Below are 22,624 nucleotides of genomic sequence, written 5' to 3'. Positions count from 1 at the left end.
TCAAAGCAACACTGAGTTTATTCACTCTAAGGGTATACGTTTGTTACTTATTTGAAAATATGAGTTTAATATTCTACTTACTGATGTACTGATGTAAAGCTGCTAATCTGGTCTCTGTTTACATCTTTTAGACCCGTTCTACTCCAGTGTTCTGAGCTCTCCTATTTGAATCTGTCATCATGCCGTTACCTTCCCCGAGGTCTGAAGAAAGTTTATCGCAGCCAGGCAGACATTCACCAGCTGCTGGACAACCTTTAGTAAAATGCAAAAAAAGAATAAAGGGAAGCACCAAGATTCTAATGGTGCAGTGAGGTTGAACTGTCTGCTGTAATATGTTTAGGGAAATGGTTGGGTGTTCTGAATTTTCAAATCCACTTAAACATGCTGCCACCTGGCAAGATCTGAAGACACTGACAGTAAAATCCAAGCAAAACAAGCTACTCTGAGTTTAAATATCAGTGGCTCTTGATGCCCCCAGCTTCTATGCTCCATGATCTCTGTATGTGGCATCCACCCCTTGGACGCTGGTGGCAAGCTGGACTTGAGTAACAGGACTACACTCAAGAAGACCTGCAGTTACGGAAAAGCCTGGGGTTATATTGGAGTAACTATAGGGCAGTCAAACACGCCTGCTGGAGACCACATAACCTGAATGCCTGTCTAAAAGGGATGACATTCCAGAGGCTTACTACGTACTACATTCTCCTGGAAGACTGTTTGCGAAAAAGATACTTCATTTTGCCAGTCCTTAAAAAAGTATTTCCTGTCCTCTTCAGAGCATCATCTGCAAGTTCTACTGTATGTCCTGCATTTCAACCTCCCTCTGTTTTTACTAACTTTGTCTTAGTCTTTGGATACCATAACAGTTTTGGTGAAACATGCAGAGAATCAACTTAGTGGATGGATAGCTGGTTTCTAGTGCAGGCTGGGGAATGTCCCATGCTGTTTCTGACTTGCTATCTGGAAGTTTTTCCAGAGACCCTATATCAACCACTGTTATAGTTGATATAACACAGCTTAAAGTGACGAGAGTGAGTGGATGTCATCACACCAGGGTCCAGTAGGTGGCTTTTTCAATAATGTATTTAATACAGTGGCCCTAAATGACTCCTTCCCAATAATAATGGACATGCATTTTATTTTGAGGGAATTAAGCTTATGGTAATAAACATGTTCAACCCATTTTACTTATTAAGCCATCATATAAAGTCACCATATTAGGTAGTGAAGTGTTTTTCAAATTTATTGATTAAAAAATATGATTGTAGTGAAATATTGTAAAAAGATAACACTTCTCAGTTCAGTGGTTCATCTCTTGCAGTTTGTGTTTGTACGTATTGGCCACCATTGTTGATTCTCTTTTGTATTTTTGTTCTGTATATTATAAAATCCTTAACCTGTTGTAGGATTTTCAGAAATAATTCTTATTGAAGTTGTTTGTGTAATTACATGAACACGTCTGAAATTGCATTTTGCATTTTCCCCATATTTGGGAATTGTTTACATCCTTTTACATAGCTTGTTAACTGGCCAAATCTTCCATTTGTAAATACAGAAACTTACCAAAACTCTGTTTTTTAAAACACAATCAATGAAACAAATTACAAAAATAAATGTCAGGTTGATTAATATTGTGTTTTATTTTATTCTTCTCAATTTATTGAACTGAAACAGATGTATTGTCAAGCCAACAAAAACATGAAGCTGGCGACAGCTCAAGTCCTATACATATTTAACATCTACATTAAGAAATAAGAGTAATCTTAGTAGAAGGAAAACTAGAGTGATTAACATTGCTTTGTAGAAGTGAATAGGATCCCAAGTGAAGACATCCATGTAAGATTTAACAAGGATTTTTTTCTTAATATAATTACACAGATGTGTTGCATTTGTAATGTTACATTCAGATGACTGTTTCCAAAAAGGTACATATCACGGATGCTCTAGTGTTAAAATGATAATGTAAGTGTTCATAATGTATTATCTATTAGGTAGCTGTTCAAATAATGCCTTTCATAGAAACCAAACAAATTTAACCCCCAAAGCAAAATGAAAACTGAAATCCAGGAAGTTGATGAAAAACGGAGCATTGTATGAGCTTTTTATGCATGCAAGATTACAGATGATCCTTTTAAACTTATTTGTTCAAACGAAGGAGGCAGAGCCCAGTTTCAGAGTCCTTTACACTTCTCTCCACCAGCTGTAGGTAGGTGAGGTTCTCACTGGTGTTTGGGTCAAAAAACCCTTTGGTGTCGTCGTCAGGATCCAAGAGGATGCGATTCATCTCCTCATCAAAGTATCCTCGCTGGTAAGCCACCTCCACAGGCAGACGGTGGCTATTTACTGGATCGATGATGCCCCCGGTGGCGATCTGGGCTTCCAGCAGACGAATGCCGTGATCCTTCACAATCAGGTCTTTCTTCAGGGCCTGGAACAACGAGATGGTGTCCCCTGTGTAGGGGTCAATGTAGCCAGTGACTGCCTTTTCAGCTGAGAGAAGTTTATTTTTCAGTTCTGCTCCCACCAGCCCTTCAGCCACTGCCTGTTCTACAGACATCTTCTTGTTCTTCACCGGGTCGATGACAAATCCAGTGGCAGCCTGGGCCTCCAGCAGCACCAGAGCTGTACCGGGAGTCAGAATTCCTTTTGTCTTTGCTTGGTAGATGCTCATCTTCTCTTTTGAGGACTGGATGAATACCCCTGCAATGCTGTTTGTGCCTTGTAAGTATTTCTGCACTGAGCCAATCTTGCTGACCTCATCCACAGTGACTTTTCCTTCTCTCAGTTTTCGGTAGAGTTCCTGATCAATGATTTTGGATATTAACAGTTCATCAGCAGTCACGTCCTTCCTGATGCCGTGGAAGCTTGAGGTGACTGTTTTTTCTGTAATGGTTGTTGTTGTTTTTGTGGTTTTTGTTGTCTTCTCTACTATGATGGTCAGCAGGATCTCAGTTAACTGCTGAATTGTTAAGGTTCCAGATTTAAACTGCTGCACCAGTTCTCTTCTTTTTTCCTCACTCAGGTACTCGGAATAGAGGAGCTCCCAGAGAGAGATCGTCTGTCCTTTAAAAGTGCCCACCGCTTTGCTTGTGGTGGTGGACTTTAAAGTTTGCTTTGTTTTCTCATCAACAAAGAAGTATTCTTCTCCTTTTCTCACTATATTAAGCAGACAGAGCCCGGTTTCAGAGTCTTTTACACTTCTCTCCACCAGCTGTAGGTAGGTGAGGTTCTCACTGGTGTTTGGGTCAAAAAACCCTTTGGTGTCGTCGTCAGGATCCATGAGGATGTGATTCATCTCCTCGTCAAAGTATCCTCGCTGGTAAGCCACCTCCACAGGCAGACGGTGGCTATTTACTGGATCGATGATGCCCCCGGTGGCGATCTGGGCTTCCAGCAGACGAATGCCGTGATCCTTCACAATCAGGTCTTTCTTCAGGGCCTGGAACAACGAGATGGTGTCCCCTGTGTAGGGGTCAGTGTAGCCGGTGACTGCCTTTTCAGCTGAGAGAAGTTTATTTTTCAGTTCTGCTCCCACCAGCCCTTCAGCCACTGCCTGTTCTACAGACATCTTCTTGTTCTTCACCGGGTCGATGACAAATCCAGTGGCAGCCTGGGCCTCTAGCAGCACCAGAGCTGTACCGGGAGTCAGAATACCTTTTGTCTTTGCTTGGTAGATGCTCATCTTCTCTTTTGAGGATTGGATGAATACCCCTGCAATGCTGTTTGTGCCTTGTAAGTATTTCTGCACTGAGCCAATCTTGCTGACCTCATCCACAGTGACTTTTCCTTCTCTCAGTTTTCGGTAGAGTTCCTGATCAATGATTTTGGATATCAACATTTCATCAGCAGTCACGTCCTTCCTGATGCCGTGGAAGCTTGAGGTGACTGTTTTTTCTGTAATGGTTGTTGTTGTTTTTGTGGTTTTTGTTGTCTTCTCTACTATGATGGTCAGCAGGATCTCAGTCAACTGCTGAATTGTTAAGGTTCCAGATTTAAACTGCTGCACCAGTTCTCTTCTTTTTTCCTCACTCAGGTACTCGGAATAGAGGAGCTCCCAGAGAGAGATCGTCTGTCCTTTAAAAGTGCCCACCGCCTTGCTTGTGGTGGTGGACTTTAAAGTTTGCTTTGTTTTCTCATCAACAAAGAAGTATTCTTCTCCTTTTCTCACTATATTAAGCAGACAGAGCCCGGTTTCAGAGTCTTTTACACTTCTCTCCACAAGCTGTAGGTAGGTGAGGTTCTCACTGGTGTTTGGGTCAAAAAACCCTTTGGTGTCGTCGTCAGGATCCATGAGGATGTGATTCATCTCCTCGTCAAAGTATCCTCGCTGGTAAGCCACCTCCACAGGCAGACGGTGGCTATTTACTGGATCGATGATGCCCCCGGTGGCGATCTGGGCTTCCAGCAGACGAATGCCGTGATCCTTCACAATCAGGTCTTTCTTCAGGGCCTGGAACAACGAGATGGTGTCCCCTGTGTAGGGGTCAGTGTAGCCGGTGACTGCCTTTTCAGCTGAGAGAAGTTTATTTTTCAGTTCTGCTCCCACCAGCCCTTCAGCCACTGCCTGTTCTACAGACATCTTCTTGTTCTTCACCGGGTCGATGACAAATCCAGTGGCAGCCTGGGCCTCTAGCAGCACCAGAGCTGTACCGGGAGTCAGAATACCTTTTGTCTTTGCTTGGTAGATGCTCATCTTCTCTTTTGAGGATTGGATGAATACCCCTGCAATGCTGTTTGTGCCTTGTAAGTATTTCTGCACTGAGCCAATCTTGCTGACCTCATCCACAGTGACTTTTCCTTCTCTCAGTTTTCGGTAGAGTTCCTGATCAATGATTTTGGATATCAACATTTCATCAGCAGTCACGTCCTTCCTGATGCCGTGGAAGCTTGAGGTGACTGTTTTTTCTGTAATGGTTGTTGTTGTTTTTGTGGTTTTTGTTGTCTTCTCTACTATGATGGTCAGCAGGATCTCAGTCAACTGCTGAATTGTTAAGGTTCCAGATTTAAACTGCTGCACCAGTTCTCTTCTTTTTTCCTCACTCAGGTACTCGGAATAGAGGAGCTCCCAGAGAGAGATCGTCTGTCCTTTAAAAGTGCCCACCGCATTGCTTGTGGTGGTGGACTTTAAAGTTTGCTTTGTTTTCTCATCAACAAAGAAGTATTCTTCTCCTTTTCTCACTATATTAAGCAGACAGAGCCCGGTTTCAGAGTCTTTTACACTTCTCTCCACAAGCTGTAGGTAGGTGAGGTTCTCACTGGTGTTTGGGTCAAAAAACCCTTTGGTGTCGTCGTCAGGATCCATGAGGATGTGATTCATCTCCTCGTCAAAGTATCCTCGCTGGTAAGCCACCTCCAGAGGCAGACGGTGGCTATTTACTGGATCGATGATGCCCCCGGTGGCGATCTGGGCTTCCAGCAGACGAATGCCGTGATCCTTCACAATCAGGTCTTTCTTCAGGGCCTGGAACAACGAGATGGTGTCCCCTGTGTAGGGGTCAGTGTAGCCGGTGACTGCCTTTTCAGCTGAGAGAAGTTTATTTTTCAGTTCTGCTCCCACCAGCCCTTCAGCCACTGCCTGTTCTACAGACATCTTCTTGTTCTGCACCGGGTCGATGACAAATCCAGTAGCAGCCTGGGCCTCCAGCAGCACCAGAGCTGTACCGGGTGTCAGAATCCCTTTTGTCTTTGCTTGGTAGATGCTCATCTTCTCTTTTGAGGATTGGATGAATACCCCTGCAATGCTGTTTGTGCCTTGTAAGTATTTCTGCACTGAGCCAATCTTGCTGACCTCATCCACAGTGACTTTTCCTTCTCTCAGTTTTTGGTAGAGTTCCTGATCAATGATTTTGGATATTAACATTTCATCAGCAGTCACATCCTTCCTGATACCGTGGAAGCTTGAGGTGACTGTTGTTTCTGTAATGGTTGTTGTTGTTTTTGTGGTTTTTGTTGTCTTCTCTACTATGATGGTCAGCAGGATCTCAGTCAACTGCTGAATTGTTAAGGTTCCAGATTTAAACTGCTGCACCAGTTCTCTTCTTTTTTCCTCACTCAGGTACTCGGAATAGAGGAGCTCCCAGAGAGAGATCGTTTGTCCTTTAAAAGTGCCCACCACCTTGCTTGTGGTAGTTGACTTTAAAGTTTGCTTTGTTTTCTCATCAACAAAGAAGTATTCTTCTCCTTTTCTCACTATATTGAGCAGACAGAGCCCGGTTTCAGAGTCTTTTACACTTCTCTCCACCAGCTGTAGGTAGGTGAGGTTCTCACTGGTGTTTGGGTCAAAAAACCCTTTGGTGTCGTCGTCAGGATCCAAGAGGATGCGATTCATCTCCTCGTCAAAGTATCCTCGCTGGTAAGCCACCTCCACAGGCAGACGGTGGCTATTTACTGGATCAATGATGCCCCCGGTGGCGATCTGGGCTTCCAGCAGACGAATGCCGTGATCCTTCACAATCAGGTCTTTCTTCAGGGCCTGGAACAACGAGATGGTGTCCCCTGTGTAGGGGTCAGTGTAGCCGGTGACTGCCTTTTCAGCTGAGAGAAGTTTATTTTTCAGTTCTGCTCCCACCAGCCCTTCAGCCACTGCCTGTTCTACAGACATCTTCTTGTTCTTCACCGGGTCGATGACAAATCCAGTGGCAGCCTGGGCCTCTAGCAGCACCAGAGCTGTACCGGGAGTCAGAATACCTTTTGTCTTTGCTTGGTAGATGCTCATCTTCTCTTTTGAGGATTGGATGAATACCCCTGCAATGCTGTTTGTGCCTTGTAAGTATTTCTGCACTGAGCCAATCTTGCTGACCTCATCCACAGTGACTTTTCCTTCTCTCAGTTTTCGGTAGAGTTCCTGATCAATGATTTTGGATATTAACATTTCATCAGCAGTCACGTCCTTCCTGATGCCGTGGAAGCTTGAGGTGACTGTTTTTTCTGTAATGGTTGTTGTTGTTTTTGTGGTTTTTGTTGTCTTCTCTACTATGATGGTCAGCAGGATCTCAGTCAACTGCTGAATTGTTAAGGTTCCAGATTTAAACTGCTGCACCAGTTCTCTTCTTTTTTCCTCACTCAGGTACTCGGAATAGAGGAGCTCCCAGAGAGAGATCGTCTGTCCTTTAAAAGTGCCCACCGCATTGCTTGTGGTGGTGGACTTTAAAGTTTGCTTTGTTTTCTCATCAACAAAGAAGTATTCTTCTCCTTTTCTCACTATATTAAGCAGACAGAGCCCGGTTTCAGAGTCTTTTACACTTCTCTCCACCAGCTGTAGGTAGGTGAGGTTCTCACTGGTGTTTGGGTCAAAAAACCCTTTGGTGTCGTCGTCAGGATCCATGAGGATGTGATTCATCTCCTCGTCAAAGTATCCTCGCTGGTAAGCCACCTCCAGAGGCAGACGGTGGCTATTTACTGGATCGATGATGCCCCCGGTGGCGATCTGGGCTTCCAGCAGACGAATGCCGTGATCCTTCACAATCAGGTCTTTCTTCAGGGCCTGGAACAACGAGATGGTGTCCCCTGTGTAGGGGTCAGTGTAGCCGGTGACTGCCTTTTCAGCTGAGAGAAGTTTATTTTTCAGTTCTGCTCCCACCAGCCCTTCAGCCACTGCCTGTTCTACAGACATCTTCTTGTTCTGCACCGGGTCGATGACAAATCCAGTAGCAGCCTGGGCCTCCAGCAGCACCAGAGCTGTACCGGGTGTCAGAATCCCTTTTGTCTTTGCTTGGTAGATGCTCATCTTCTCTTTTGAGGATTGGATGAATACCCCTGCAATGCTGTTTGTGCCTTGTAAGTATTTCTGCACTGAGCCAATCTTGCTGACCTCATCCACAGTGACTTTTCCTTCTCTCAGTTTTTGGTAGAGTTCCTGATCAATGATTTTGGATATTAACATTTCATCAGCAGTCACGTCCTTCCTGATGCCGTGGAAGCTTGAGGTGACTGTTTTTTCTGTAATGGTTGTTGTTGTTTTTGTGGTTTTTGTTGTCTTCTCTACTATGATGGTCAGCAGGATCTCAGTCAACTGCTGAATTGTTAAGGTTCCAGATTTAAACTGCTGCACCAGTTCTCTTCTTTTTTCCTCACTCAGGTACTCGGAATAGAGGAGCTCCCAGAGAGAGATCGTCTGTCCTTTAAAAGTGCCCACCGCCTTGCTTGTGGTGGTGGACTTTAAAGTTTGCTTTGTTTTCTCATCAACAAAGAAGTATTCTTCTCCTTTTCTCACTATATTGAGCAGACAGAGCCCGGTTTCAGGGTCTTTTACACTTCTCTCCACCAGTTGTAGGTAGGTGAGGTTCTCATTGGTATTTGGGTCAAAAAACCCTTTGGTGTCATCATCAGGATCCAAGAGGATGCGATTCATCTCCTCGTCAAAGTATCCTCGCTGGTAAGCCACCTCCACAGGCAGACGGTGGCTATTTACTGGATCGATGATGCCCCCGGTGGCGATCTGGGCTTCCAGCAGGCGAATGCCGTGATCCTTCACAATCAGGTCTTTCTTCAGGGCCTGGAATAATGAGATGGTGTCCCCTGTGTAGGGGTCAGTGTAGCCGGTGACTGCCTTTTCAGCTGAGAGAAGTTTATTTTTCAGTTCTGCTCCCACCAGCCCTTTAGCCACTGCCTGTTCTACAGACATCTTCTTGTTCTTCACCGGGTCGATGACAAATCCAGTGGCAGCCTGGGCCTCCAGCAGCACCAGAGCTGTACCGGGTGTCAGAATCCCATTTGACCTTGCTTGGTAGATACTCATTTTTTGATTTGTAGATTGAATCTTTACCCCTGCAATGCTGTTAGTGCCTTCCAGATATTTCTGTATTGATTTTATTTTGGTAACTTCATCTGGTTTGACTTCTCCATGAATTATTTTTTCAAACATGTCTTTTGTTATAATATTAGACTCCCACAGTTGACTGGCAGAGACTCTCTTCCTCAGACCTTTAAACATAGTTTTTTCAGTGATTGTCTCTTCTATAATCACTGTTATAATTTCTTTAATTCTTTCTATTGTTAAAGTTCTTGCCTTATACTGGTCAACCAGCTGTTTTCTTTTTTCCTGTGTAATGTATTCAGAACAAAGAATTTCCCACACCGTTAATGTCTTGCCTTTATACTTCCCCGAATTTATATTTACAGTCACTTTTTTTAGTTCATTTTCTGTTTCCTCATCTGTATGGAATGAACTTCCTCTTTCTTGTAGAGGAAGAAGCAGCAAGCCTGTGGCGGAATTCTTTACACATTTTGCTTTCAGCTGAAGGTAGGTAAGATTTTCTTTAGCGTTTGGATCAAAAAAGCCCCTTGTGTCATCACTGGGATCAGATAAAATTGATTTAATTTCTTCATCAAAATATCCTCGTTTGTAGGCAGCTCTGACAGGTATGCGATGGCTGTTAATTGGATCAGTAATTCCTCCTGTGGCAATTTGTGCTTCAAGAAGACGGATTCCATGGCTTTTCATAATGTATCCTTTCTTCATTGCTTGAAACAGGGATAGTGTCTCACCTGTGCATGGATCTGTATATCCAGTCACTGCACGTTCAGCTGAGAGTAAGGGTTCGTGAAGCTCTGGACCTACGACTCTTTCTTTCACTGCCTCATCTACAGAAAGATATTTGTTTTTTATTGGATCAATAATAAATCCTGTGGCTGCTTGTGCCTCAAGAAGTACCAGAGCAGTACCAGGCATTAGTAGGCCTTTAGCCTTTGCTTGATAAATACTGATAATTTCTTTAGTAGGTTCTAGGAGAACACCTGCAACACTTCCTGTCCCTTGTAAGTATTGTTTCACAGATTCCTGTTCAGCCACTTCTGTTATTGTCTTCTGACCTAGTTCAAAATCTTTGAACGTTTCTTCATCAATAACACTTGCCTCCCTTAACTGTAAAAGAGAGACCTTTTTTCTCAGTCCTTGCAGTGTCTGTTGAGACATTTTTTTCCTTTCCACTTCTGTAATAGTTGTAGTGATTACAGTGATGATTTCTTTAATGGTAATCCTCTGTGAGCTGTATTTCTCAATCAAATCTTGTCTTTGATCTTCATTAAAGTATCCAGATTGAATCAGCTCCCATAGAGTCACAGTTTGCCCAGAGTAGCTTCCAGTTGAAACATTAACTGTATTCTTCAGAAATTCATCCTTTATTTCTTGATCAGTCCTTGATTGCACTGTAGCTTCCTTTGTTTTGATTTTTTCTGTAATTGGTAGGAGAAGAAGGCCTGTTTGGGGATCTTTGATGCACCTCTTTATTATTTGTGCATAGGTTAGGTTTTCTCGTGTGTTGGGGTCAAAAAACCCTTTCGTGTCATCACTGGGGTCTAAAAGTATCTGGTTAATCTCTTCATCAAAATATCCCAGTGAGAAAGCAATATCAAGAGGCAGATGGAGGCTTTTTAAAGGATCAATAATGCCACCAGTGGCAATTTGGGCTTCAAGTAAACGGATGCCATGCTGTTTCAAAATGAGGTCTTTCTGCATTGCTTGAAACAGTGAGATTTTTTTGCCTGTGTAGGGATCAACATAACCAGTCACTGCTTTCTCCGCGGACAGAAGCTTCTCATATAGTTCAGGCCCAATGACTTTTTCTCTCACAGCCTCATCCACTGTTAGGCGTCGGTTCTGAAGTGGATCAATTATAAAACCTGTAGCGGCCTGTGCTTCCAAAAGACAAAGAGCTGTGCCTGGTGTCAGAAGGCCTTTTTTTTTAGCTTGGTAGATGCTCAATTTTTGATTGGAAGACTGAAGCACTATCCCAGCCACACTGCTACTGCCTTTTAAATATGTTCTTACTGTGTCCATCAGCATAACTTCTTCTTTTGTCAGGTTTCCCTTGATCAATTCATTATATATATTTTTAGTTATTATTTTTGACTCCACAAGATCAATAACCGAGATTTCACCTCTAAGACCTTCAAACGTAAGGTTGCTTTGATGTTTGAGCTCTGTCCTTTCAATGATGGTCAGGATGGTTGTAATTATTTCTTCTATTGTAATTTTCTTGGTCTTGTACAATTTGAAAAGTTCTCTTCGTTTTTCTTCACACAAGTATTCAGAATTGATAAGGTCCCAAAGAGTAACAGTCTTGCCACTAAATCTGCCATATTTGACAAGTACAGTCTTGGCCAGAAATGTATCTTTTATCTGCTTATCCATGTTGAATCTCTTGCTTTTATCCTTGAGAGGTAAAAAGCAAAGACCTGTGCTGGAGTCAATAATACATCTTTCTTTGAGCTGCATGTACGTGAGGTTCTCCTGGGTGTTGGGGTCAAAGAAACCTTTAGTGTCATCAGTTGGATCACAAAGAATCTGATTCATCTCTTCATCAAAATAGCCCCGTTTGTAAGCTACATGAACAGGAATGCGTAGACTGTTTACAGGATCGATTATGCCTCCAGTTGCAATCTGTGCTTCTAGCAAACGAATTCCATGATCTTTCACAATAAGGTCTTTCTTCATGGCTTGAAAGAGAGAAATTTTGTTACCATTGTAAGGATCCTTATAGCCAGTTACTGCTCTTTCAGCTGAACATAACTTGGCATGGACGTCTGGCCCTATAATCTTGGCTTTTGCAGCTTCATCTACAGAGTACTTGACATTCACAATTGGATCTATAATAAACCCGCTGGCAGCTTGAGCCTCTAAAAGAATCAGTGCTGTTCCAGGCATGAGTTTTCCTTTTCTTCCAGCTTCATAGATAGTCATTACTTGGCGAGAGTCAGAGAGAACAACACCAGCAATGCTTCCTGTCCCATGCAGGTATGTTTTCACCACTTCGTCCTCAGTAACATCTTTAGCTGTCTTTTTACCTTGTTTCAGTTGGTCAAAAATATTCTCGGTAATAATTTCTGACTCTAGAAGTTGCTGGGCAGTAACTGTTTCCCGAATCCCTTCAAAGACAGCCTTTGAAGTTTGCACTGAATATTCAATAGCTTCAGTGACCTTTGTAATAATTGATTTGATAGTAAGGCTGCCCTCCCTATATTTTTGAATTATGTTCTGCCTTTGTTGTTCATCAAAATAGTCTGACATCAACAATTCCCAGATTGAGACGGTCTTTCCCATAAATTTTCCACAATTTAATGTTACTTTCACCTCTTTGAGAGTTGTTTTGATGTTATAGTCAACGAAGCAGTAGCTTTCTGATCCAGTCTGTTTTTGAAGTGGGAGTAGACAAAGCCCTGTGGCCAGGTCAATCATGCAGCGATCCATCAGCTGCAAATAAGTCAGGTTTTCTTTTGTGTTAGGGTCAAAAAAGCCTTTGGTGTCATCACCTGAATCTTTCAGGATGCCATTCATAACTTCATCAAAATAACCTCGCTGATAGGCTACATCAACTGGCAATCGGTGACTGTGTATTGGGTCAATTATGCCACCAGTGGCAATCTGAGCTTCTAGCAGACGAATACCATGGTCTTTAACGATGAGATCCTTTGCCATTGCCTCAAATAAAGAGATTGTTTTCCCTGTATAAGGGTCCTTATAACCATTAACAGCCCTTTCTGCTGAAAGTAATTTTGCATGAAACTGTGGTCCTATAAGTTGGTTTCTTACTGCTTCGTCTACTGTGAATGTTTTGTTCTTCACAGGATCAATCATAAATCCAGTGGCAGCTTGTGCCTCTAGAAGGTTCAGTGCTGTTCCTGGCATGAGTATGCCCTCTTTCATGGCTTGATATATGTTCATTTTTCTATTAGATGACAAAACTATTACCCCAGCAATACTTCCTGTGCCCTGGAGATAGTCCTTCACTGTTTCCTCGAGCATGACTTCCTCTACAGTCGCTTTACCTTGCTGTAAGTCTTCAAACAATTTTTTATCTATGATTTTAGATGCCAGAAGGTCTGCAGAACTCACCCCTTTTCTCAGGCCTTTAAATGTAATACTAACAGGCAAAAGGAGCAAGCTAGTGTCAGGATCGACCATGCATTTATCCACTAGTTGCTGATATGTAAGATTTTCTTGTGAGTTAGGATCAAAATACACCTTATTCTCATTCACTTGGTCAGCAAGTATCTCCTTTTCAAAGTATCCAAGTTGACAAGCAGCCTCCAGAGGAATTTTGTGTCCTTCAATGGGATCAATAATGCCCCCTGTTGCTAACTGGGCTTCAATCAGCCTGATTCCATAATCTTTTGGAATGAGGTCTTTTTGTAAGGCTTGGAAGATGGAGATTTTTTGGTTAGTATATGGATCTGTGTAACCAGTTACTCCCCTTTCAGCGGCAAGTAGTTTTTCTTTCATTTCAGGACCCACCAGACCTGCATTCACAGCATCTTGAACAGAAAACCTTTGATTATGTATGGGATCAATGATTCCACCAGTGGCTGCTTGAGCTTCCAGCAGTGCTAAGCTTGTTCCTTGCTTCAGTAGGCGCTTTTTCAGGGCTTGATAAATTGTCATTTTCTCCTTTGACAATTCCAAGAATATCCCAGCCACGCTGCCTGTGCCCGCGAGGGACTGGTGAACCACTGTTGGAGTCATCTTCGGGTATCGTATTGCCTCTTTTTTCGTCTTTAGTCTGCATTTTTGGAAAAAGAGAAATGATGACACTACTCTTCTCAGATAGTGGAAGAATAGCTGCTTCTTTAAAACCACAAAACTTCATTCATAGAATAAAAAGTCTTTCTCAAAATATAATTTTTTGATAATGCTGCAAATTGTGCTTTCTAAAAAATTATTTATTTTTTCAACTTAATAATTGGGTTTCCAACTGTTCACCCTTTAAACATTTTTAATTTGAGCTGTGGGAGGAAACTGGAGCACCTGGAAGAAATCCACATCAACATAGGTAGACCATACAAACTCCACATATTGTATCCAGGGCACCCAAACTGCGAGGCAGCAATGCTAACCACTGTGCCACTGTGTTTCCCACATCTAAATACCTTAATGATTTATCTTGTGATTCATTTACTGTATATGTCATATATATTTGAAATTAATGTTGTACAATAGTGTGGTCATACCATGGGTTCTTATGATGTTTAACATTTATGTCCATGTTGATATTAACTATTAGCTTGCAAGACTGTAGCTATCGGTGAATTTCTAAGTAACCTTTTCCTGTATTTAATTGTTGCTTCACAATAACATTTGGTTTTGTGGTAAACCAGTACAGACTGCACTGTTTTATGTGCTCTGCTGTGTAACTATTTGCAGTTTGTACTATCGCACAAAAATTGACTGCACTGTTCTATACATTACTGCTCATGATTGGAGCTATTGTAAATTTGATAAAAACATTTATAAGCGGGGGATCTTGAAGTATTTAAAACATCTCCTCACACAGATGCATTTCAGTATGTTTTGTTCTAACCTTCACTAGGTTCTAAAGGCTGGATAGGACATATCACCCCATCCCAGGACTAAGGTATTAAGATGGGTTAACCTCCACTATGGCCAGTAAAATGTGTTTAGTGCTACAAGTGCTGGCAGCTGAACATCCATCATCTTGCACTTTGTATTGATGTCTATAGTCTGTACTTTACAGAAACAATAGTTTGGTTATTGATTTGTTTCTGTCACCGGTGAATATGGCTTTAAGTGAAGTGAAGATTTAGTAATGTCATACAGCTCTGGAGTGCCATAAAGTCAACTACAATGGCAGCTGTTCATCTTTAGGGAGCAGTTTGAAGTAATTAACAGTTATGTGCAGATCAGACTAAATATAGTCGTCATTTGTAATAAATAGCTTGATATTTTTTCAATTATATTTATTGTTAAAGTAGTGATAAAAAAGTGTTTTTTCATACTTCCACCTTCGCTAAATCTCACAGAAACACCTGAAGTGGTTTACCATCTTTACAGTGACCTAAAAGAAAAGGCAATATCCACAAATATTTCAAAACGCAGAGAAATAACACATTGTAGACATACCGGATCCAGCATAAAATACTGTTTGTTCTTCAGATGATCTTTACCTCTTGTGCAGTTCCGTAAGAATCAACAAACTGATAAAAAGAAAAACAAAATGTTCAAATTGTTAGTATACCACAAAAGTTAAAAAAAAAATAATTTTCTTTAATGCAATTTACAGCTGGTTATGAGTATTTCTTTTGTGTAATATTTATATAGCTGAAGGTAATTGCATTCAAGACTCTGTCTTGTATTTGTTATCAATTTACTATAATAATGACTTAATATTTGCAAAAACATTCTGTGAAATAGCTTGTAACAGTAGTAATGGTATTTAGCTTTGCATGTACCTTCTTGATCTTCTGGGATTTTCTGGTGATTCTGTTAATGGTTTGTATTGTACTGTATGATCTGTGCCTGATTCTCAGAAAATAAGAATTGTAATCTTTTGCAAAGATTAATTTTCATTTAGTTTAGATGGAAAACCAAAGACAACATTTTTTCACTTAAATGATAGAAAATGTAGGTTATATACACCAAACAGTCTTTAATTACTGGTCGCTTTAAAGCTTAGTTTTCAAAAGTCACAATTAAAAAGCATAGATGAATAAAACTACCAAATGTTATTGTGCATAATTGAAATTAAGTAGCTGTCTTACAGAGCTTCTGCTAGAATAACTGTAATTATTAGTGCCTTCATATATTTTTTTATTTGATAATAAAGCTTGTACAGTATGTGGAATAATGTAACTGGATTCTTCAGTTGTTAAACCTCCCACCCCAGATTTGATAAAACTCCTTAACTATATATTATTTTTCTAATTGTGGGTTGTTTTAATATTTACAAACTAAGGGGACACTGTAACTGTTAGCTGTGTTTCTTCCAGCTTCATATGCCTGCAGTGGAATACTAAAACAGTATCAGAATCTCCCTGTTTAATAGACATGGACTATCTGAGTTAAACTATGACATATTTGGCATTTAGGACACAGGACATTCACACACTTTATACGGTTACTGGATAAAAAAACCCATAATGATTATTTTAGAATGCATGATTTTATAATCAGATTTCCTTCTCCTCACAAAGGACAATACAATCTTGTTTGTGCTAGAGGTGTGTGGGGTCTTTTTAAGAAAATCTTAAAAATAAAACATAATTAAGAGGAATATCTAATAAACTTTTTCATACTTACAGCACAACACAGATGTAAAAATAGTACTATATGATAGAACTGTGTCGTTCAAGAGCAACAGATCATGTCTATGTACACTATAAAGGCTTATGAAAGTAATATTTATGGAGCTTTGACACCAGGACAAAAGGTATTTGTGTTAACATAACTGCTCTAACAAAAAAAATGTGAAAAATATTTTTCACTAGTATCCTTCTACCTGTTGTCTTGTCCACTTTCATAAAGACTCTTCCTATAAAACAATATCAATGTTCTTACTTTGATGTAACCAGTCTAAAACAGAACTGCTTTTCAAAATTCCTCTAAGACCAATTAAATAAATAACATTATTCATCTTTCATCACTGTTAATATAGTCATTACTCCTAGATCAGGGCAAATAATTGGCATATATGTTTATAATATATCAAAGATATTAATTGTACTCCCAATGTCAATTGCGTGTTGTGAAATTCTTTACAAACAGGCCTGATGAATCTTACATCTTAAATGTCATGTGAACATTCCAGTCCACTGTACTCATACTGTAAACTAAACATTACATCAAAATTATCTCAGACACATAAAACAGCTTGTTTTAACAGCTAGTCTTGTCAAGTCCTAACAACAGCAGAAATAATGGGAGCTCTTTGTTGCTGGAACATGCAGCAACAGGAGTCAAATTCAGTTCATTCTTGAGAAATCAGGAAGCACAGGAAGACAAGAAGACACCTCTCCCTTTTGTGTCACTGAAGGCTTTGAAAGTAAGCAAGATGCTGGCAGCAAATATATATTTGTTGGTGGATGAGAAGAAAAGCTTGTAAATCCACAGCTGTGTTTTCTCTGTCGTATTGTAGCTGACCCTTGCCTAGAGCTGCCTTGAGATCCTTTTGCACAGATATGAGGGAAGAGCCCTTTGACCACAAATAGCCATCCAGAGAAAGAGAAAGAATGTTTAACTTTCTCTTTCTTTGTTTTACTGGAGTTGTGTTAAGAAGCCCGTTCTGAAAAAAATGACATCCACACACACAAAAAAAGACTAGGATTTTCAGTGTTTTGTTGCAAAAGGAAACGTAATAACATTACAAAAAAAAGTAAACAATTAGCCTTAACATATCTACATCTGGAGAAAGGGAGTGTGGCTGTTTGAAAAATATAAAAGACTAAACAAATATTTTCCTGTATTATTTTGTGTAAATCTGTTTTAAGTTTACTCAGTAGGCAATTAAGGCAAGGAGGGAGTATACTTTTGTGAGATTTGTGTTTGGTGGGAAATTAAATTTTGCTTAAGTATAACCAGCACAAGCTACGTGACTAAAGAGAGGTAGAATAGAATGAGCAGGATGGGATGAATAGCCTTCTCTCCTCTGTGATGTTCTGATTCCCCCATCTTTCTCATGTGCTTTATTCCCCAGCTGAAAGTAAAATAATTTGTAAGTGCTGCCAAGCACAGGGTCTTGAGCATCTGGCCATAGGTAACAGGTTTCAAAACAGGGCTAATGTAACCAAATTTAATACAGAGGCCTCACTCTCACGGCATGTAAAAACATTGTTTCAACATTTGTTAGATGAAGCCTAACAATAACAGTGAGCTGGAGAGTTTCATTTTCATTAGGAAAAATGAAGAATAATTGATATATTAGATGCCTTTTCAAAATTTATGATCCGTACAGGGATTGGATGCTCGCTGTTTAGATTATGTCATACAGTTTATGGGTCCAGCCCAGGATCTTGTCTTGAAAGAATCAAGTCAGAAGCTGACTTAAGGGCAGGTGTGCAGTACATAAAATGTTAGAGGGCTGCTGCAGTGAGGAACAATTTTGACCCATTTTGAAACAAATGGTTCTCATCCTTGTCCTGCAGAAATCATTTCAAAATTATCAAGAAATTCATTATTAATTTAGTTTGTTTCAGGAAAGGTGTTATACCGAGGGTTGAAAAGAATCTTTGTGGTTGTATATTCTGAGAATATTTCCTATTAGGTACAAAGCACTCAAAACGTCTGTCTTCCTGAAATTGTATCTAGCTAAGATGTTATATTATAATTTATGGAAATTTCTGCTCCTTATGAACATGTCTGGGGAAGCAAATGCCTAAAATGCAAAAACAATATTTGCCCTTTGGCCAAGGCTATTTAACTGTGTTTAAAGCTGTGTCTTCCATATAAATCACTGATGTAAAGATACAGTATAATATATGATCTGAAAGGCATCGTTTTAGGATCCTCAAAGGATCCTTGTAATTTTAAATAATTACATTTGGAAGAGCTGAGGTGTGGCATTATTTCACTGCTCTATACATGATGTTTCTCAAACCCAGAACGGAGTTAACAACTACAAAAAAGTTACTCATAGTTTTTCACTCATCTCCTTGCTTGCAAATCCTATTGACCTGTAACAAGCTGCTATGCTGAACACAGACTTTCTACTCAGATTATTCACTTACTGCCGTACACTGACATACCGTACTTGGGTGAATAGTTCCTGAGATCGCAGGAAGTGGTTTGAATTCATTTAATGACTTAACTGTGCTAAGACAGGCTTTGGCTGCACATTTCTAGGTATGGAATTGTAAGACACTCTAAAATGGTGAAAATCAGATATATTGATTTTGAACTTTAATCTCTTTTTCACTTACACACACATATATTCCCTTTTCACAAAAATGAAACAGGTATTCTCAGGTGAAAATTATTTAATTCAGTTTTAATCATTGCTGTTAAATAATGTGGCTTAGAACTAAAACTTTTCAGCTAGCAATGTCTCTGTAATACTGTACGTTCACATACTTCAAACAAAACTGTGGGGCCAGAGTGTAAACTTCAGAGTTAAGGTGCCAGATGGTGGAACTGACACACCTTATGCTAATAACACGGCAGCCTTACAAACACCTGTTCTGCTACATTAACGGAGCTGCTGTTCAGGAATATGAGGAATCCTGACTAGCCTGACGCTCAGGCCCCTACAGCAACGCACAGACACCTCTGCTGTGGCTCATAGTCAGCTAATGATGTAGTGCAGACTGGAACTCACAAAACTTTTCCATATTTACTAATTGGGCCACTAAGGAAGTCAATAGGTATATTATCTTTATGCAACAAGTAATAGGTTTATTCCATGCTGAAAAGAGAAGAAAGAAAACACAGCGTTTCGGCTCTGGAGTCTTCTTCGGGTATAAAGCCACCTGAACTACCCAACTGAACTATATCATCTTTATGATCCTTGATTTTTTCTTAACTGTGAAGATATCATACTATTGGTCACGCTTTTGGTCAGTAACAAAATGTATTTTTTTTAAATCCGCGGCATAGTTTCATTCCCATGCATTAAATTGTCTGAATGTATTTATTCCTTTTGGTTAATGCCACTCTACATTATGCATTTTGTCTGAATCATTCCTAAATTTTTGTAGTGAGTGTAAATAAAAGTAAAGGAGAGAAAAGTTTCCCTTAGTTTGAGAAAGAAGAGAACCTGTTGTTTTATAAATTTATGGTTGTTTTAGATTTTATAGTTTTATTTTCTTTCTGAGTTAACAACCTTCTGAAAATAGACTAAAATCTGACCAATGTGACCAATTTAGTTAAATACATGGTGTCTTTCTATGCTTTGGTGTGAGCTGCTAGAACTCTGACCTTTGGCAGTTGTCTAAGCTAGATAACTCCCTTAAACATTTCCTGCTCTCCAAACACTTCAAACAGTGCTTGATAAATTGCCAATAAGTTCAAATGAATAGCACTGTTTTCAATAAAGCTCGCGGATATACATTGACTTCTATTTACTTTCTGACGGGTTTTGCTGGAAGGTGTGATGTTAAACTGAACATGTAAGGCAGGTACAGTATGATAAAGGAAATGTTTTACTTGGGACAGCATCATACTTGAAAAGCAGCCTAAAAAAAGAGAAAGCAACAAGCTCTTTTTACAAAGACTTTTTAAAAATCTCACAATCATGAGGTTATTTGTAGAGACATGTAACAACTCAAACATTTAAAGGAGGAACAACTCCTGCTAGAATTGCACTTTTAAACTAAACGTTCAGAATCTCAGAAACATATATATTTTTAAATCTTTTAAATCTTTTTTTCTGAAATAAATGTGTGCATTTCCTCTCATTTCTAAATAATAGCTAGTCATTTTCATGGAATATATACCACCTTTGACGTGCACACTTCTTATGGTTTTAATAGTCCTATTAATTAACCAGTTTTATATTATGGCAAATAAATGTTTTCGTACAGAATTCCCGCCTCAATGTATGGATATTTAAATTACCGTTTAAATGTAATAGCTGTTAAGTTTAGGTTTGACCACATGGGAAAACCAGTTTCTTCCCTTCAGATACAGGGTATTACCATTTGAAAAGTATTTAAGCTAAGTTCCTGTAAAAACGAGAGTGGGAGTGTGCATTGAAGCAAATTATTTGCAGTTTCGGTGTTAGGCAAGAAATTGCCTGCTTAGCAACATTTTGAAAGATGGAAAACTAAATCTCTCTCCGCTCCAAAATTCCATAGGAAAAAAATCTGAAATGAACATGCCAGTCTAAACTACTTTCATAATGTTGTATTTTTTAGGTAGCAGATAAAATAGATGTAATTTAAAAACGAATTCCTCATCTATTGCACAACCACATTGTGTATTGTGTATTGTGTATTGTGAAACATTGTGTATGTTTCCTCTATCAATAACCTATATTCATGTTTTTCAGTATTACAAATATGTCTAACAAAAATGTTAGACTTTCACTTGGTAGTTTCTTGGTAGTCTTCAATCAGAAAACAAAATCATATAACTTAATGGTTCACTTTAGTATGCGCCACTCCTAGCACAGTGAATCAGAGTACTATTTAAATCGCATATAATCAGCTCAAACTCTGAACTCTGCAGAGAGATGTAAGTCCAAAAAAAACTAAAGGACAAATTTCAGAGCTATCTCTTTGTGAAATAGCATAATGAAATACAACAATTTAAAACGTTCAAGTAGGTAGCTGTGTCAGTATGTGTAGGCTGCAATGAAATAAGTAAAGGTTTATTCCATGCTGAAAAGAGAAGAAAAGAAACACATTTCGGCTATGGAGCCTTCTTCCACAGCCGAAAAGTTGTGTTTTTCTTCTCTTTTCAGCATGGAATAGACCTTTACTTGTTCCTTATTTAAAATGTTTTCCATTATGTTTTAGTGTGCTTTAGAAGATTTCAAAATTAAGTGTTTCTATTTAAAATTGTGCGCATAGCAATTTAATAGATAAAGCTGTTCTAAATGTAGCAGACGATTTAAATGTGCAATTAAAATCAGTCTTTTGTATGTGAGAGTATATGAGCTCAACATTCAAAGATGCATGGCCAGAACATTAAAAGGCATTAAAGAAAACAGTTAAATTTAATGATTAACTCAGTATAATAAACGTGTGTTCTAACATGACAGGAGCATTTCAAAGCCAGATTTTTTTGGCTTTTTATTTAATCACTGACCAAAGTTCACCCCTGAGGTTCAGAGGATTAAAAATAATGAAAAACAAATTATCTGCTTGGTCACACTTGCTTCTAACTCTAATTTTAACAACCCACATAAATGTATTTTCTCCATTTAAATAATTGTACTTAGTATTATCACAATACTAATTGCAAGACTATTGCTATAATGGGTGAAAAGGGCTTGCCAGTATGCTACAGGCAAAGTGAATGTAATTAACAACTTCATTTGCATTTTCTAAATCTGGCCCAGGATCCAATTACTTAACCTGCAGCCACAATTTTATCTAATCAGATGTGTCAATCAGATCTCTAGAGTAAAGAAACTTGCATTCAATTGCCACAGTAATTGGATTTCTAGAATTCCAAAAGCCAGATTCCAATGCAAGAACTATCCTAATATCTTAAAGCAAGACAAACATGTTTTTCAATTGATGGTACTGTATGACTGTTATAAATCATAAAAAAACAAAGTGCAATTGCCTTTACTGCAAAGGGAGTTAATTATGACAAACTGCGGATTTTACATTTGCTTCCTAGATATTTATAGCACAAGAAATGCACCTATGACTTTGACACCAAAACTATAATCGTCAAAGTTTAGACTGTATTCTATATTTAGTGTCATTAATCAAGTGATAATATAGAATATAAAATGCTGATATAGAGGACATGTAAATAGTGTTGTTTTAATTCATTCAATTATAACACCTCCAGACACCTTTTTTATTGTCTTTTGCTTATTAAAATGTTCATTTACCAAAATAAATAACTTATTCATGTCTCAGATGTCTGTTTGGGATTTTGCCTTGTGAGCTAAGACGTACAAATGCTTCCGTTTTCTGAAACTGACCCCAAATTTCTAGAAAATACCTGGTACAAAAATTACTGAAGAGGCTGGCTAAGCTAACACATGTGAGCTGCTTTTATGGTATAAAAATGTTGCCACAAACTCACTCAAACTCACAATGAATCCTCCAGTATGTGGCTGATTGTGAAGGCAATTGGAATCTGTTCTTGTAAAGGCAATATACTGTATTAGGTGCAAACGAATACTAACATACCTGCAAGAGTGGCTCCTCAGAGTACAACGAGTGAGGTCTTCCTAGCTGCAGCTGGAAGTGCAGACTGCTACTTTGGCTTTGAGGCAGT

The 22,624-nt window shown here is 39.3% G+C and overlaps 2 protein-coding genes across 2 annotated transcripts in view; one reads left to right on the top strand and one right to left on the bottom strand.

The window, feature by feature from the left end:
- The window catches only part of fbxl6 (F-box and leucine-rich repeat protein 6), a 12,684-nt gene extending 11,055 nt beyond the window's left edge, over positions 1–1,629 (top strand). The window contains exon 10 of the mRNA XM_088929329.1: positions 132–1,629. Coding sequence (XP_088785455.1) covers positions 132–258 — 127 coding nt within the window. The 3' untranslated portion in view covers positions 259–1,629. The remainder of the gene's footprint in view (positions 1–131) is intronic.
- On the bottom strand, positions 1,624–22,624 carry eppk1 (epiplakin 1). Its single transcript, XM_088929326.1, has 3 exons — positions 22,537–22,624; positions 14,855–14,928; positions 1,624–13,496 (listed from the first exon to the last, which is right to left on the bottom strand). Exon 3 carries the CDS (start codon positions 13,457–13,459, stop codon positions 2,138–2,140), a length of 11,322 nt encoding a protein of 3,773 aa, XP_088785452.1. The 5' UTR covers positions 13,460–13,496; positions 14,855–14,928; positions 22,537–22,624; the 3' UTR covers positions 1,624–2,137.

The sequence above is a fragment of the Atractosteus spatula genome, chromosome 12 (genome assembly GCF_055471065.1).
Source record: "Atractosteus spatula isolate fAtrSpa1 chromosome 12, fAtrSpa1.hap1, whole genome shotgun sequence".
NCBI classification, from domain to species: Eukaryota; Metazoa; Chordata; class Actinopteri; order Semionotiformes; family Lepisosteidae; genus Atractosteus; species Atractosteus spatula.
The sequence above is the reverse complement of the archived record's forward strand: the minus strand, read 5'-3'. Positions and strand labels throughout refer to the sequence as shown.

Excerpts from the sequence above, each read along its gene's own strand:
- eppk1 (XM_088929326.1), bottom strand. The coding sequence starts at position 13,459 with ATGACTCCAACAGTGGTTCACCAGTCCCTCGCGGGCACAGGCAGCGTG.